A 15,519-nucleotide genomic window follows, 5' to 3' on the forward strand; every position below is an offset into this window, starting at 1 on the left:
AATAATATCTACATACAGGCACTTACCCCTGACACCTCGTCTGATTAGAAACACTTTCTCCTGTCTCTTCACCTTCTGTTCAGACCTTCATGTTGATATATCCCAGTCACGACTCATCTTGTCACGATGATCTTTGCAGCCCAGAAAATAAGATGGTCACATACATTGTATGAACACTTGTGTCTCCCCCTGAATACAGATATGTACCCCACCATTAATATATTATTAGCCACGCACCATTAAACATTTAAAGTGATAAGCTGCACTGTTTTCCCCAATACCAATAATCTCTGACTCCCAATAATATAAACTATTCAGGCTGTGACTCTCCCCAATTACGTGTAAGGCTATGTGTACACGCAGAATATGCAAATTTTACAGTACAGGAAAAGTGAATGAGATCCCTGCACATGCTGCTTATTTTTTCCTTGCAGATTTGCAGCAGATTAAAATCTGCAGAATTTCAATTCTTGCAAAATATTTCACCTGTACTAATGGGGAAAAATACGTAGCAAAAGCATGGCAAAAATGTGAAAAAAAAAATAAATGTATTTTACGCAACTTTCTTCCTGCCAACACATTAGGATATGCAGCAGAATTTTCTCCTACAAATACTGAACATGTGCACATAGCCTTAGTCCTGGTCCTGTGTCCCCATCATTCATTATAACTAGTACTTGATAGCTTCTTCTCCCACCTCCAAATTCATTTTTATGCTATCAGGTACTGAGCATCCTCCGCCTCCTCCCATTTCTAGTCCCTGACAGAGTCTTCTCCGACCTTTCAATTAATTATAAAGTGTCCTATACACCTTACTGACTGCTCTCCCACTCCCCAATAAATTTTAAGTCCTCAAATACATCACAATGAATTGTGAAATAGTGGAAGATGTTATCAGGGGCTTAGCACCCTTCTTCACCAACCAATTCATTTTACATCCATATCTAATGTCCTCCTTCCCCTCCTCCTGTTCATAAGTCCATTAAAAGTCCCCCTTCCTCTCATCCCAATCTCCCACATCCCTCATTGTCCTCATCCCCGCATCCCATCATTGTCCTCTCTCCCACCTCCATCATTGCCCTCTCCATCACCTCCATCACTGCCTTCTCCACCACCCCAATCATCGACATCTCCACCAACTCATCATTGCCCTCTCCACCACCTCGATCATTGCCCTCTCCACCACCTCCATCAGTGCTCTCTCCACCACCTTCATAATTGCCTTCTCCCCCACCCCAACCACTGCCATCCTCATCACCTCCATAATTGCCCTCTACATCAATTTCATCATTACCCTATCAATCACCTCCATCATTGTTCTCCCTCTCCACCCCCATCATTGCCCTTTCCACCACCTCCATCATTGCCTTCTCCCCCACCACCCTCATCATTGCCCTTTCCACCACCTCTATCATTACATTCTTTGCCACAACTCCCATCATTGTCCTTTCCACCATATACATCATTGCTTTCTCTCTACCATCCCCATCCTTGCCCACTCCACCACCCTGATCATTGCCCTTTCCACCACCACCATCATTGCCTTATCCTAACCACCTCATCATTGCCCTTTCCACCACTTCTATTATTGGTTTCTCTGCCACAACACCCATCAATTCCCCTTTCCACCACCTCTATCATTGCTTTTCCCCATCAACCCATCATTGACCATTCCATCACCTCCATCATTGCCTTCTCCCCCACCACCCCCATCATTGTCCATTCCATGGCCTCCATCATTGCTTTCTCCCCACCACCCCATCATTGCCATTTCCACCACCATTGTCTTTTCCATCCCCACCATCATTGCCTTCTACCCCACCACCCCATCTTCGCCCTTTCTACCACTTCCATCATTACTATCTCCCCCACCATTCACATCATTGCCCTTTCCACCACCTCCATGATTTCTTCCTCCCCCACCACCCCATCATTGTCCATTCCATGGCCTCTATCATTGCTTCCTCCCCCACCACCCCATCATTGCCATTTCCACCACCATTGTCTTTTCCACCACCACAATCATTGCCTTCTTCCCACTACCCAATCATTGACATTTTTACCATCTCCATCATTGCTTTTTCCCCTACTACCCCATCATTGCCCTTTCCACCGCCTCCATCACTGCGGTCTCCCCATGACCCCATCATTGCCCTTTCTACCACCTCCATCACTGCTTTCTTCCCCACCATCCACATCATTGCCATTTCCACCACCTCCATGATTTCTTCCTCCCCCACCACCCCATCATTGCCTTTTTCCACCACTACCACCATTGTCTTTTCCACCACCACCATCATTGCCTTCTCCCCCACTACCCCCTCATTGCCCTTTTCACCATCTCCATCACTGCCCTTTCTACCACCTCCATCATTGCCATCTCCTCCACCATCCCCATCGTTGCCCTTTCCTCTACCTCTAACATTGCCCTTTCCACCACCTATCAATGATTTCTCCTCCACCACCTCCATCATTGCTCATTCCACCACCTCCATCATTGCCTCCTTCCCCACCACCTCATCAGTGCCTTTTCCACCACCATCATCATCTTCTCCTCCACCACCCCCATCATTACCCTTTCCACCACCTCCATCATTGTTTTCTCCCCCACCATCCACATCATTGCCCTTTCCACCACCTCCATGATTTCTTCCTCCCCGACCACCCCTTCATTGCCCTTTTCACCACCACCACCATTGTCTTTTCCACCACCACCAATCATTGCCTTCTTCCCACTACCCAATCATTGCCATTTTTACCATCTCCATCATTGGATTCTCCCCTACTACCACATCATTGCCCTTTCTACCACCTCCATCATTGCCTTCTCCTCCACCAACCCCATTATTGCTCTTTCCTCTACCTCTATCATCGCCCTTTCTGTTATGACCTGGTGGTCAGGACAATAATGGACCTGGTGGTTAAGAGCACACGGAATGACCTGATAGTAACTGATAATAACGGACGAGCTCTGGGACGTGGGAACTCTGCTGACCGCAATCCCTAATCCTATCAAACACACTAGAAATAGCCGTGGATTGCGCCTAACGCTCCCTATGCAACTCGGCACAGCCTAAGAAACTAGCTAGCCCTAAAGAAGGAAAATAAAGCCTACCTTGCCTCAGAGAAATTCCCCAAAGGAAAAGGCAGCCCCCCACATATAATGACTGTGAGTAAAGATGAAAATACAAACACAGAGATGAAATAGATTTAGCAAAGTGAGGCCCGACTTACTGAACAGACCGAGGATAGGAAAGGTTACTTTGCGGTCAGCACAAAAACCTACAAAAAGACCACGCAGAGGGTGCAAAAGACCCTCCGCACCGATTCACGGTGCGGAGGCGCTCCCTCTGCGTCCCAGAGCTTCCAGCAAGAAAGACAAAAAATTAAATAGCAAGCTGGACAGAAAAATAGCAAACCAAAGAAATACAAGCTGGAACTTAGCTTCTGATGGGAAGACAGGTCACAAGAACGATCCAGGAGTGAACTAGACCAATACTGGAACATTGACAGGTGGCATGGAGCAAAGAACTAAGTGGAGTTAAATAGCGCCGCCTGCTAACGAATTAACCTCGTCACCTGTGGAAGGAAACTCAGAAACACCCACCAGAGGAAGTCCATGGACAGAACCAGCCGAAGTACCATTCATGACCACAGGAGGGAGCCCGACAACAGAATTCACAACACCTTTCCACCACCTCTATCAATGATTGCTCCTCCGCCACCTCCATCATTGCCCATTCCACCACCTCGATCATTGCTTTCTCCCCCACCAACCCATCATTGACCATTCCATCACCTCCATCATTGCCTTCTCCCCCACCACCCCATCAATGTCCATTCCATGGCCTCCATCATTGCTTCCTCCCGCACCACCACATCATTGCCATTTCCACCACCACCACCACCATTGTCTTTTCCACCACCACCATCATTGCCTTCTACCCCACCACCCCATCATTACCCTTTCCACCACCTCCATCATTGTTTTCTCCCCCACCATCCACATCATTGCCCTTTCCGCCACCTCCATGATTTCTTCCTTCCCCACCACCCCATCATTGCCCTTTTCACCACCACCACCATTGTCTTTTCCACCACCACCAATCATTGCCATTTTTACCATCTCCATCATTGCATTCTCCCCTACTACCCCATCATTGCCCTTTCTACCACCTCCATCATTGCCTTCTCCTCCACCATCCCCATCATTGCCCTTTCCTCTACCTCTATCATCGCCCTTTCCACCACCTCTATCAATGATTTCTCCTCTGCCTCCTCCATCATTGCCCATTCCACCACCTCTATCATTGCCTCCATCACCACCACCCCATTGTCTTTTCCACCACCATCATTGCCTTCTCCCCCACCACCCCCATCATTGCCCTTTCCACCAACTCCATCATTGCTTTCTCCCCCACCACTCCCATCATTGCCCTTTCCATCACCCCCATGGCCCTCTCCACAAACTACACACATACACCATTCTCCTCTCTGTACGTTACACACACATCTCCACCACTTACACACACAGACACACACTGCTCACCTGTCCGCACATTCCCCGGCAGCTGCAGCATTGACATTGCTGACAGCTTTCTTTCTGACACAGCCAAGTTCTGAATGCTGATGTCAACAAGCTGCACCGCTGTGTCAGACAGAAAGCAAAGGCAAGAAGCAGGATGGATTCTTGCAGATCTGCTTTGATACCATTTTCTCCTGTAGGCAGTGGAGCTGCAGGTATCACTCCCTGCCCACTGCACATGAGAGCAATCTGGCCAGGGGCACTCTGGAGCCTCGAGGCCAGATAAACAGGCCATATTGCCCTCAGTATTTGCCACTCTGCAGGGGCCCCCCCTCCATCTCCGTGCCCCAGTGCAGCCACACCTGTTGCACATATGGTATGTCCGCCCCTGAATTTGGTAGGACAGATCCCTCATAAATTCATATTGATGCTAGATTATGAGGTTATTTTTAATGAGATAGCCCAGCCCTCATATTTAAAAAAAATCTTCCAATATTTTGGTTATAACCAATGTTAGACCAACCCATTCCTCACACCCCAGATAATCAATTGTGGTTTTCATACAGAGAGTTACTTTAACATGGCTACACAAGTGTCATGAGCCCAGAACCCATACAATAAATAAATCTTTGTAAGTACTACTTCATAATGTTTGCTATGCCACTTGGACAGGCCGAATTAAACATGTAGAAAAAACAAATTCTTTACTAAAAATGGGGAGAATGTTAAGGTTACAAGAAACATTGAGTTGTATTAAAATTGTTGTTTTGCTATGATACAGATAAGTGTAATATATTTATTTAATCATTTAAAAAATACTGATGAATTTGTGCTCAAATTATTTTTCATGCCTCTGGATTTGATACAGTTGTCCTGTGCTTTTCTGTTGGCATCTCTGCTGAGCCTCAGCACGCTTTCCTATCATACTGCAGGTGCTACTATTTAAACCTACCCCCAGCTTAATTCTCTGCTGGTGAGTCTTTATTGGATTCTACTAGAAGTTCTAGTCCTACTTCTCAGTATCTAGGCCTGTCCGATAAGTGTATTGTGAGAGATGCTTTCTTATCCTCCACTCTCCCTCGATTCCTTAGGAGGTACGTGATACATTCGACAGCCTTTTAGGGAGCCAGGTCAAAGTTGTCTTCTCTAGTTTTAAGTTTTATCTTCATAGCGTATATGCGTTACTGGATACTATAGTCTGTACAGGGACTGGGTGGGGTTTGTGTAGCTTTTTCATAGTTAGATACTTAATCCTTGTCTTTAATATAATGTGTGCATTACATTATTATATTGCTCCCGAAGTTACAATGACTATTTGGGCTCATATAAGATGACCGAGTTAGTAGTAGTCTACAAACCTACTATTTGTGCCAACTGAGTCTAGTTGAGTAAAAAAGCAACTTGAGCTTTTGCATGAGGTATTGGGGCTCCCAGAACAGCAGGCTTGCACTGGTCCCTCACCCACCTCCTTTAAATTGAAACTTCAATTCCAAGCTCTAAAAGCTGGCCCAGACCCTGATACCTCATGCATGGCCCATAGCTAACTGCTGCTGTACCATTCTAAAGTTTCTACTGTGGGTGAATTGATCAGTCAACTACCTGTGTTACTATCTTTACATTTTTCTAACATTAGTGGTCTGCCAAGCTGATATTTGTACCACCTGAGTGTGGCTGAGCAAAAAAAGTATGATTTATTGCATGAGGTATCAGGGCTCACAGCACAGCAGGCTTACATCGTTCCCTCCCCCACCTTGTCTTAATTTAAACTTATTTCAAAGCTGTAAATACTGGCCCAGACCCTGATACCTCATGCATGGCCCATTGATGACTGCTGCAGTGCCATTATCAAATTTTTACTGTAGGTGAATTGATGTCACTTTTCCTTCATGTGCATTGGCTGAATTTTACAAAGCCCTCAGAGCACCAGGTCTACACCTGTCATTCATCCACCTGTTACTGATGAATATTTAAAGGGACTCTGTCACCTGAATTTGGAGGGAACAATCTTCAGCCATAGGGGCGGGGTTTTCGGGTGTTTGATTCACCCTTTCCTTACCCGCTGGCTGCATGCAGGCTGCAATATTGGATTGAAGTTCATTCTCTGTCCTCCGTAGTACATGCCTGTAGTACCGCCGATATATTAACCTGATCGTAGGTATGTGAAACCGAAAGTAAGGTGGCCAGGCACACGCGAGGAACGGGACAGAAGCACATAACGCGGACAGCCGTACTTCTGTCCCGTTCCTCGCGTGTGCCTGGTACATAGCGCTGGTTGTTATTTAGTGTTACCATGGGTACGCGCCGGATGTTTGGCAGCGGCCATGATTGTCCGACGTTGTCTTTTACCTGGCGCGTTTGTGACGTTGCTTAGATGTGCGCCACCTATGCTTTACCGTTGCCATGACTACCATCGTCACCCCGGACCTTACGCTAATGGCTTTTTTGTCACTTCCGGCTGGCGGCTTTCACACTATGGACATCAGCTTGTGGTTCGATGATGCCATTTTCAAGTGCCCGCCCTGGCCACCTTACTTTCGGTTTCACATACCTACGATCAGGTTAATATATCGGCGGTGTCCTAGTATAATTGCGCATGCGTTCACAGCAGATTTCTATCATGTACTCTAGTTAAAGCACCATTCCTATTGGTCCCTTCGGATTTAAATATTGCTGGCTGGTACCTAACCACCCCCAGACGAAGCATTTCGGTGCGAAACGCGCGTCGGGTGTGGTGGGTCCCCAGGAGCGCTCCTATTTGGTAAATATATTACTATATACTTATCTTTACTGCTTTAGTTTTTACCTACAAAAAAACACCATAAGAGGAAAAACCTCCACTATACTAAACAGCAAAAAAAAAAACACCAGAATACAGGCAGAGATGCTTACCTGTTCAAGGCCTCCAACAATTGCACTAACCAAGGTGCACCAGGCCCAAGTAAAGATAGCAAAATACACAGGTGCAAATAATACCACTAATGCAGCCAACCTACAATCAGGAATTGGCCGCTTGGAGCACCCGTGCAAAAAAATAGTCTGTATGTGGCATATTCACACAGAAATGCAAAGTATATGGTGCAAAGCCTATTAATGACGCCATATGTATAGCGGGCTAACCATGATGCATCCTGTGTGAACAGAGGCCACAGTGTACAGAGCCATCTAGGGCCCAGCCGCACCCTGGAAAAATATACAGTGCACCAAAAACATAACAATATATGCAAGGTATTGGTTGATATTATGGCCACAATATTTAAGCTGCCAACCCACGTCAAGGGTCCTTGTATATTGGCAGTCCTAATCTAAAAAAACACCATAAGAGGAAAAACCTCCACTATACTAAACAGCAAAAAAAAACACCAGAATACAGGCAGAGATGCTTACCTGTTCAAGGCCTCCAACAATTGCACTAACCAAGGTGCACCAGGCCCAAGTAAAGATAGCAAAATACACAGGTGCAAATAATACCACTAATGCAGCCAACCTACAATCAGGAATTGGCCGCTTGGAGCACCCGTGCAAAAAAATAGTCTGTATGTGGCATATTCACACAGAAATGCAAAGTATATGGTGCAAAGCCTATTAATGACGCCATATGTATAGCGGGCTAACCATGATGCATCCTGTGTGAACAGAGGCCACAGTGTACAGAGCCATCTAGGGCCCAGCACCTTGGTTAGTGCAATTGTTGGAGGCCTTGAACAGGTAAGCATCTCTGCCTGTATTCTGGTGTTTTTTTTTTTTTTTTAGTTTTTACCTACGTTGCATATTTGTACATGATTATTTGCACATGGGCACATGCCTATTCATATTGTACTTATTGTGGTGTTATTTTTATATTTGGAGTTTTGCTCCGGGCTACCCACCTTCTGTCCTATGCCCTGGGTGTTCACCCGCCATTGATCATTTTTATTATTGTCATTAATAAAAGTTATTTCTTAATTTTATGGCCTTTGTGTGAAGGTAGTTTTTTTGGTGTCTTTATGTATTCTCTTCATGGCTGTATATTAGGGATATTGTTAGGTGTTGGTCCATATATATTTGGACAGAGACAACATTTTTCTAATTTTGGTTATAGACATTACCACAATGAATTTTAAACAAAACAATTCTGGTGCAGTTGAAGTTCAGACTTTCAGCTTTCATTTGAGGGTACCCACATTAAAATTGGATGAAGGGTTTAGGAGTTTCAGCTCCTTAACATGTGCCACCCTGTTTTAAAAGGGACCAAAAGTAATTGGACAGATTCAATAATTTTAAATAAAATATTAATTTTTAGTACTTGGTTGAATACCCTTTGTTGGCAATGACTGCCTGAAGTCTTGAACTCATGGACATCACCAGACGCTGTGTTTCCTCCTTTTTGATGCTCTGCCAGGCCTTCACTGCAGTGGTTTTCAGTTGCTGTTTGTTTGTGGGCCTTTCTGTCTGAAGTTTAGTCTTTAACAAGTGAAATGCATGCTCAATTGGGTTGAGATCAGGTGACTGACTTGGCCATTCAAGAATATTCCACTTCTTTGCTTTAATAAACTCCTGGGTTACTTTGGCTTTATGATTTGGGTCATTGTCCATCTGTAGTATGAAACGGCGACCAATCAGTTTGGCTGCATTTGGCTGGATCTGAGCACACAGTATGGCTCTGAATACCTCAAAATTCATTCGGCTACTTCTGTCCTGTGTCACCTCATCAATAAAAACTAGTGACCCAAGCCATCACACTGCCTCTGCCGTGTTTTACAGATGATGTGGTATGCTTTGGATCGTGAGCTGTACCACGCCTTAGCCATGCTTTTCTCTTTCCATCATTCTGGTAGAGGTTGATCTTGGCTTCATCTGTCCAAAGAATGTTCTTCCAGAACTGTTGGGTTTTTTTAGATGCTTTTTAGCAAAGTCCAGTCTAGCGTTTTTATTCTCGATGCTTATGAGTGGCTTGAACCGTGCTGTGAACCCTCTGTATTTACTTTCATGCAGTCTTCTCTTTATGGTAGATTTGGATATTGATACGCCGACCTCCTGGAGAGTGTTGGTCACTTGGTTGGCTGTTGTGAAGGGGTTTCTCTTCACCATGGAGATTATTCTGCGATCATCCACCACTGTTGTCTTCTGTGGGCGCCCAGGTCTTTTTGCATTGATGAATTCACCAGTGCTTTCTTTCTTTCTCAGGCTGTACCAAACTGTAGATTTTGCCACTCCTAATATTGTAGCAATTTCTTGGATGGGTTTTTTCTGTTTTCGCAGCTGAAGGATGGCTTGTTTCACCTGCATGGAGTGCTCCTTTGACCGCATGTTTACTTCACAGTAAAACCTTCCAAATGCAAGCACCACACCTCAAATCAACTCCAGGCCTTTTATCTGCTTAATTGAGAATGACATAGCGAAGGGATTGCCCACACCTGTCCATGAAATAGCCTTGGAGTCAATTGTCCAATTACTTTTGGTCACTTTAAAAACAGGGTGGCACATGTTAAGGAGCTGTAACTCCTAAACCCTTCATCCAATTTTAATGTGGATACCCTCAAATGAAAGCTGAAAGTCTGATCTTCAACTGCATCTGAATAGTTTTGTTTAAAATTCATTGTGGTAATGTCTACAACCAAAATTAGAAAAATGTTGTCTCTGTCCAAATATATATGGACCTAACTGTAGGTGGATCCTGTTAATAATATACTGTACCAGTAATTAGCATAGCCTTAATGGTTTCATGGAACATTTCATGAAATTACTTTGATTGAAAAAAAGGAAATCAATTTATTTACGGCTAATTGTTTTCTGTGCAGGAATACGGAAGCTTATGATTTTACAACTATGAAATGCCACGTGTATTAAATGGTTTTATACAATGTTTTAATAATGTGTTCAGTGCAATATGAATTTCTTTATTTCTAAAGCTATATACAATTGGATTCAATAGTGGAGTAACTACTGTGTAAAGCAATGACAGAGCTTTGCTTATGCTAAATATTTGCTTTCGAGAAGGTGCTACATACATAATGATGAGAGTTCCATAATATGTGGACACAACAGCAAGATGAGAACTACATGTGGAAAAAGCCTTTTTTCTGCCATTTGACGATGGGATCTTGAAAATATTGTAAAGAATTATAATGTATGTTGTAATAATAAATACAAAAGGCAATAATGTTAATAGGGATGCAAATACAAATGATTCAATTTGTATTATAAAGGTGTCTGAGCAGATAAGTTCGATAAGCGGTGAAAGATCACAGAAGAAATTGTCTATTAAATTTGGACCACAAAAATTTGACTTGCATAGTAAAATAAGGGTTATCATTGATATTATTAAACCAGTTAACCAAGCCCACGCGGAGGTGCAGCAGCACGACTGAAAGCTCATAAGAGAAGAGTAATGTAACGGTCTGCATATTGCCAAATATCGGTCATATGACATAATTGCAAGCAGCAAGCATTCAGTTGTGGCTGTGGTACTGAAAAAGTAATATTGAGTCAGGCATCCAGGGAGGGATATAGAATCATCTTCTGAAAGTAAGTTGTGTAACATGTTGGGAACAATATTTGCAGTGAAAACAACCTCGGACAAAGATAGGTTGCTAAGGAAGAAGTACATTGGAGAATGAAGACGAGCATTGGTTGCCACTAGTAAGATGATTAAAAGATTTCCGAATAATGTGAAAATGTAGATAATGAGAAATAAACTAAAAATAAAGATTTGTATACTGTAAAGACTTTTAAATCCTTTAAGGACGAACTCAGTTACATTTCCTGAAAGCATTTTGACTATATTATATATATATAGGGGGTTTAAAAGGTTGCTTGACATTAGATAAAAAGGATGTTATGTTGTGCGTCCATGTCTACTCTTTATGTAAATGGGGGTAACTGCAGTCCCAGACAAAGGTATAGTCCTATAAAGAATAGTGCTATTTCTGGAAAATAAATGTAAATGGTTGACAAGCTTTTAACCCCTTTAATAATAATAATAATAATCTTTATTTTTATATAGCGCTAACATATACCGCAGCGCTTTACAGTTTGCACACATTATCATCGCTGTCCCCGATGGGGCTCACAATCTAAATTCCCCACCTCCAAGGTGGTTTGCACATTAATGACTTTATGTCACTTTATGAGGTAATAATTCTGGAGAGCTTCAATGGATCCAGGTAAAATTTCTTTGGTATTACTTGCGTATATTTCTGGAAAAGAAAAACGGAAATTTGGCGAAAATTTTGAAAATTTTGCAAAAGTTCCAAATTTTAATTTTCATGCCCTTAAGTCACAGAGATACAGTATGTCACACAAAATAGTTAATAAATAGCATTTCTTATATGCCTGCCCTACATCAGCACAGTTTTGGATACAACAAGTTATAAGGGTTAAAAGTTGACCAGCGATAAAAGATACCTAAAAGTGACACCATTCTAAAAACTGCACTCCTCAGGGTGCTTCAAACCACACAAAGAAATGTATTAACCCTTTAGGGACATCACAGGATTTAATTTTTTTTATAGAAAAATTAACATTTGACTTTTTTTCACAAAAAATTGACTTCAGGTCTAAATTTGTTTTTTATTTTCACAAGGGTAAAAAGGAAAAAAATTGACCCAAAATTTGTTGTGTAATTTTTCCTGAGCATGCCACATTGCAGAGCTCGAAAGGGAAGGAGCGCCATTTTTGAATTGAATTGACTTTTTGAATGCAAAATTTGCTGGAACAATTGGAGGATGCCATGTCTCGTTTGGAGAGCCCCTGATGTGCCTAAACAATAAAAATCCCCCACAAATGACAGCATTTTGGAAACTAGACCCCACAGGGAACTGATCTAGACGTGTGTTGATCACACTGAACCACCCTCAGGTGTTTCACAGAAGATTATAACGTTGAGCAGTAAAAGTACAAAAATCTAATGTTCCCCACAAATATGTTTTTTGCACGAAATATTGCACTTTATAAGGATAACAGGAGAAATTGCACAATACAATTTGTTGTGAAATTTCTCCTGAGTAAGCCAATACCCAATATGAAGGAGAAAACTATTGTTTGGGCACATGGCAGGGCGCGGAGCATCATTTGACTTTTAAAATGTAAAACTTCCTGGAATCTTTAGCATCATGTCCTATTTGGAGAGCCCCTGATGTGGAAACCATTTTGGAAACGAGACCACTCAAGGAATGTGATTAGATGCCAGGTGAGCACCTTGAACTCCCAGGTGCTTAACAGAAGTTTATAACATTGAGCCGTGAAAATTAAAAAAATCAAATTTTCTCCACAAAAACATTATTTTAGCCCCAAATTTTGCATTTTCAAAAAAAAATAAAGGAGAAATTACACAATACAGTTTGTTCTGCAGTTTCTCCTGAGTACGCCGATACCCCATATGTGCGGGAATACTACTTTTGAGGCACATTGCAAAGTTCAGAAGGGAAGAGGCGCCATATTGAAGTTCAGATTTTGCTAGAATCGTTTGAGAGTGCCATGTCACATTGAGGTGCCAGAACAACAGAAACCCCATATATGTGAACTAAATTTACAAACTACACTCTGCAATTAATTCATCTGGTGGTGCCGTGATCACCGCATGTGCCTCACAGAATTTTATACCACTGAGCGGTGAAGAAAGAATAAAATACATTTTTACCATTAAAATGTTGTTTTAGCCCCAAGTTTTTAATTTTTCAAAGGGCGAATAGGATTTTTTTACACTAAACTGAGGTCCATTTTTTCCTGAGTGCCTTAATACCCTACATGTAATTTGGGAAATGTTTTTCAAGCACAGCTTAGAAAGCAAGGATCGCCAGATTTTGCTGTTATGGTTTGCAGGTGCCATGACTCCCTACATTTGACCCCATATTACAAGCTACACCTTTGAATGAATTCATATTAACACCACAGGTGTGCCACAGAATTTTATACCATTGGACAATGAAGAAATAATAACTACATTTTACCACCAAAATTTAGTTTTAGCCACAGATTTTACATTTTCACACAGGTGGTTAAAATGGCAAGAAAATGTGTTCCAAAATTTAATCTGGATGTGGCAATACCCAAAATGTGGCTGTACAGTACTACTTAGCCATACGGAGGAACGGAATGCTATTTGCTTCCTGGAGTGCAGATTTTCCTAGAATAGTTTGCTAACTCCATATACAGAGCCCCTAATTGCTAGAAAATCAGAATCCCCCTCAAGTGACCCCATTTTGGAAAAAAATACCCCTTGGGGAATTTCTCTACACGTGTCGTGATGATTAGGGTTGAGCGACTTTTCTTTTTTTTAGGATCGGGTCCGGTTTCACGAAACCCGACTTTCTCAAAAGTCGGGTCGAGTGAAATCGGCCGTTCCTATAGAAAAGTCGGGGTTGGGGTCGGCCGGAACACGAAACCCAATGCAGTGCAATGGGATACTAATGGTTCCCAGGGTCTGAAGGAGAGGAAACTCTCCTTCAGGCCCTGGGATCCATATTAATGTGTAAAATAAAGAATAAAAATAAAAAATAGGGATATACTCACCCTCGGACGCGCCCTGGTTCTAACCGGCAGCCTGCGTTCCTAAAAATGAGCAAGCCGCGACGTCATCGAAGGTTCTTCACTTGCTCATTCTTAGGAAGGAAGGCTGCCGGTTAGAACCAGGGCGCGTCCGAGGGTGAGTATATCCCTAATAGGAATATACTCACCCTCGGACGCGCCCTGGTTCTAATCGGCAGCCTTCCTTCCTAAGAATGAGCACGTGAAGGACCTTAGATGACGTCGCGGCTTGTGATTGGTCGCGTGACCACCCATGTGACCGCTCACGCGACCAATCACAAGCCGCGACGTCATCGAAGGTCCTTCACTTGCTCATTTTTAGGAACGCAGGCTGCCGGTTAGAACCAGGGCGCGTCCGAGGGTGAGTATATCAATATTTTTTATTTTTATTCTTTATTTTACACTAAAATATGGATTCCGATACCGATTCCCGATATCGCAAACATATCGGAACTCGGTATCGGAATTCCGATACCAGATCAGAAGATCGACGACCTCATGGCCGACCCCACACAAGGGTCCGGTCGGGTTTCATGAAACCCGACGTTGCCAAAAGTCGGCGACTTCTGAAAATGGCCGACCCATTTCGCTCAACCCTAGTGATGATTATGACTCCATAGGTATTTTCCAGAAACAAGCAGCAATGAATGTTGCTGAGAGAAAATTGTAAATTGCCATTGTATTGACCAGTATGCTTTAGAGACCAGTAAGTTGTAGTCACCAGTACGTTATGTCAAGCCTGTGCTTCTGGAGGAATGCACCTGTAAATTGGATGGGCTCTCATTGCTTTAGAAATGCCAAACTTGAATGCAATATGTGGTTTAGGTACACTGTGGGGCTCAGAAGGGAGGGGGCATTTGGATTTGAGAACAGAGAATTTGTTGAATTTATTTTGGTGGGTGAAAAGCGATTTTGCTTTTCTAGAGCCTTTGTACTACCAGTAACATGGAAGCCCTGTATATTTCTGTTAACAGATGACAGACCCAAGTGGGGACTTACCGTATATACTTGAGTATAAGCTGACCTAAGTATAAGCCGACCCCCCTAATTTTGCCACAAAAAATGGGGAAAACTTAATGACTCGAGTATAAGCCTAGGGTGGGAAATACGCCAGCTACCGGTAAATGTCAAAAGTAAAAATAGTTACCAATAAAAGTGAAATTAATTGAGACATCAATAGGTTAAGTGTTTTTGAATATCCATATTGAATCAGGAGCCCCATGTAATGCTCCACAAAATTTATGATGGCCCCATAAGATGCTCCATATTAAAATATGCCCCATATAATCCTGCATAAAGGTTAATAATGGCCCCATAAGATGCTCCATAGACACATTTGCCCCATATAATGCTGCACAAGTGCTTATTATGGCCCCATAAGATGCTCCATAAAGATATTTGCCTCATATAGTGCTGCACAAACCTTGATTATGGCCCCATAAGATTCTCCATACAGACACTTGCCCCATATACCGTAATGCTCCACAAGT

The 15,519-nt window shown here is 42.8% G+C and overlaps 1 protein-coding gene across 1 annotated transcript; it reads right to left on the reverse strand.

Annotated features, from left to right (window-relative positions):
• Nucleotides 1-10,306: 10,306 nt before the first annotated feature.
• On the reverse strand, nt 10,307-13,016 carry LOC138663461 (olfactory receptor 11A1-like). Its single transcript, XM_069749715.1, has 2 exons — nt 12,964-13,016; nt 10,307-11,262 (listed from the first exon to the last, which is right to left on the reverse strand). The coding sequence occupies exons 1-2, from the start codon at nt 13,014-13,016 to the stop codon at nt 10,329-10,331; spliced, it is 987 nt and encodes a 328-aa protein (XP_069605816.1). The 3' UTR covers nt 10,307-10,328.
• Between the last annotated feature and the right edge of the window lie 2,503 nt (nt 13,017-15,519).

Source organism: Ranitomeya imitator, chromosome 1 (genome assembly GCF_032444005.1).
Source record: "Ranitomeya imitator isolate aRanImi1 chromosome 1, aRanImi1.pri, whole genome shotgun sequence".
Lineage (NCBI taxonomy): Eukaryota > Metazoa > Chordata > Amphibia > Anura > Dendrobatidae > Ranitomeya > Ranitomeya imitator.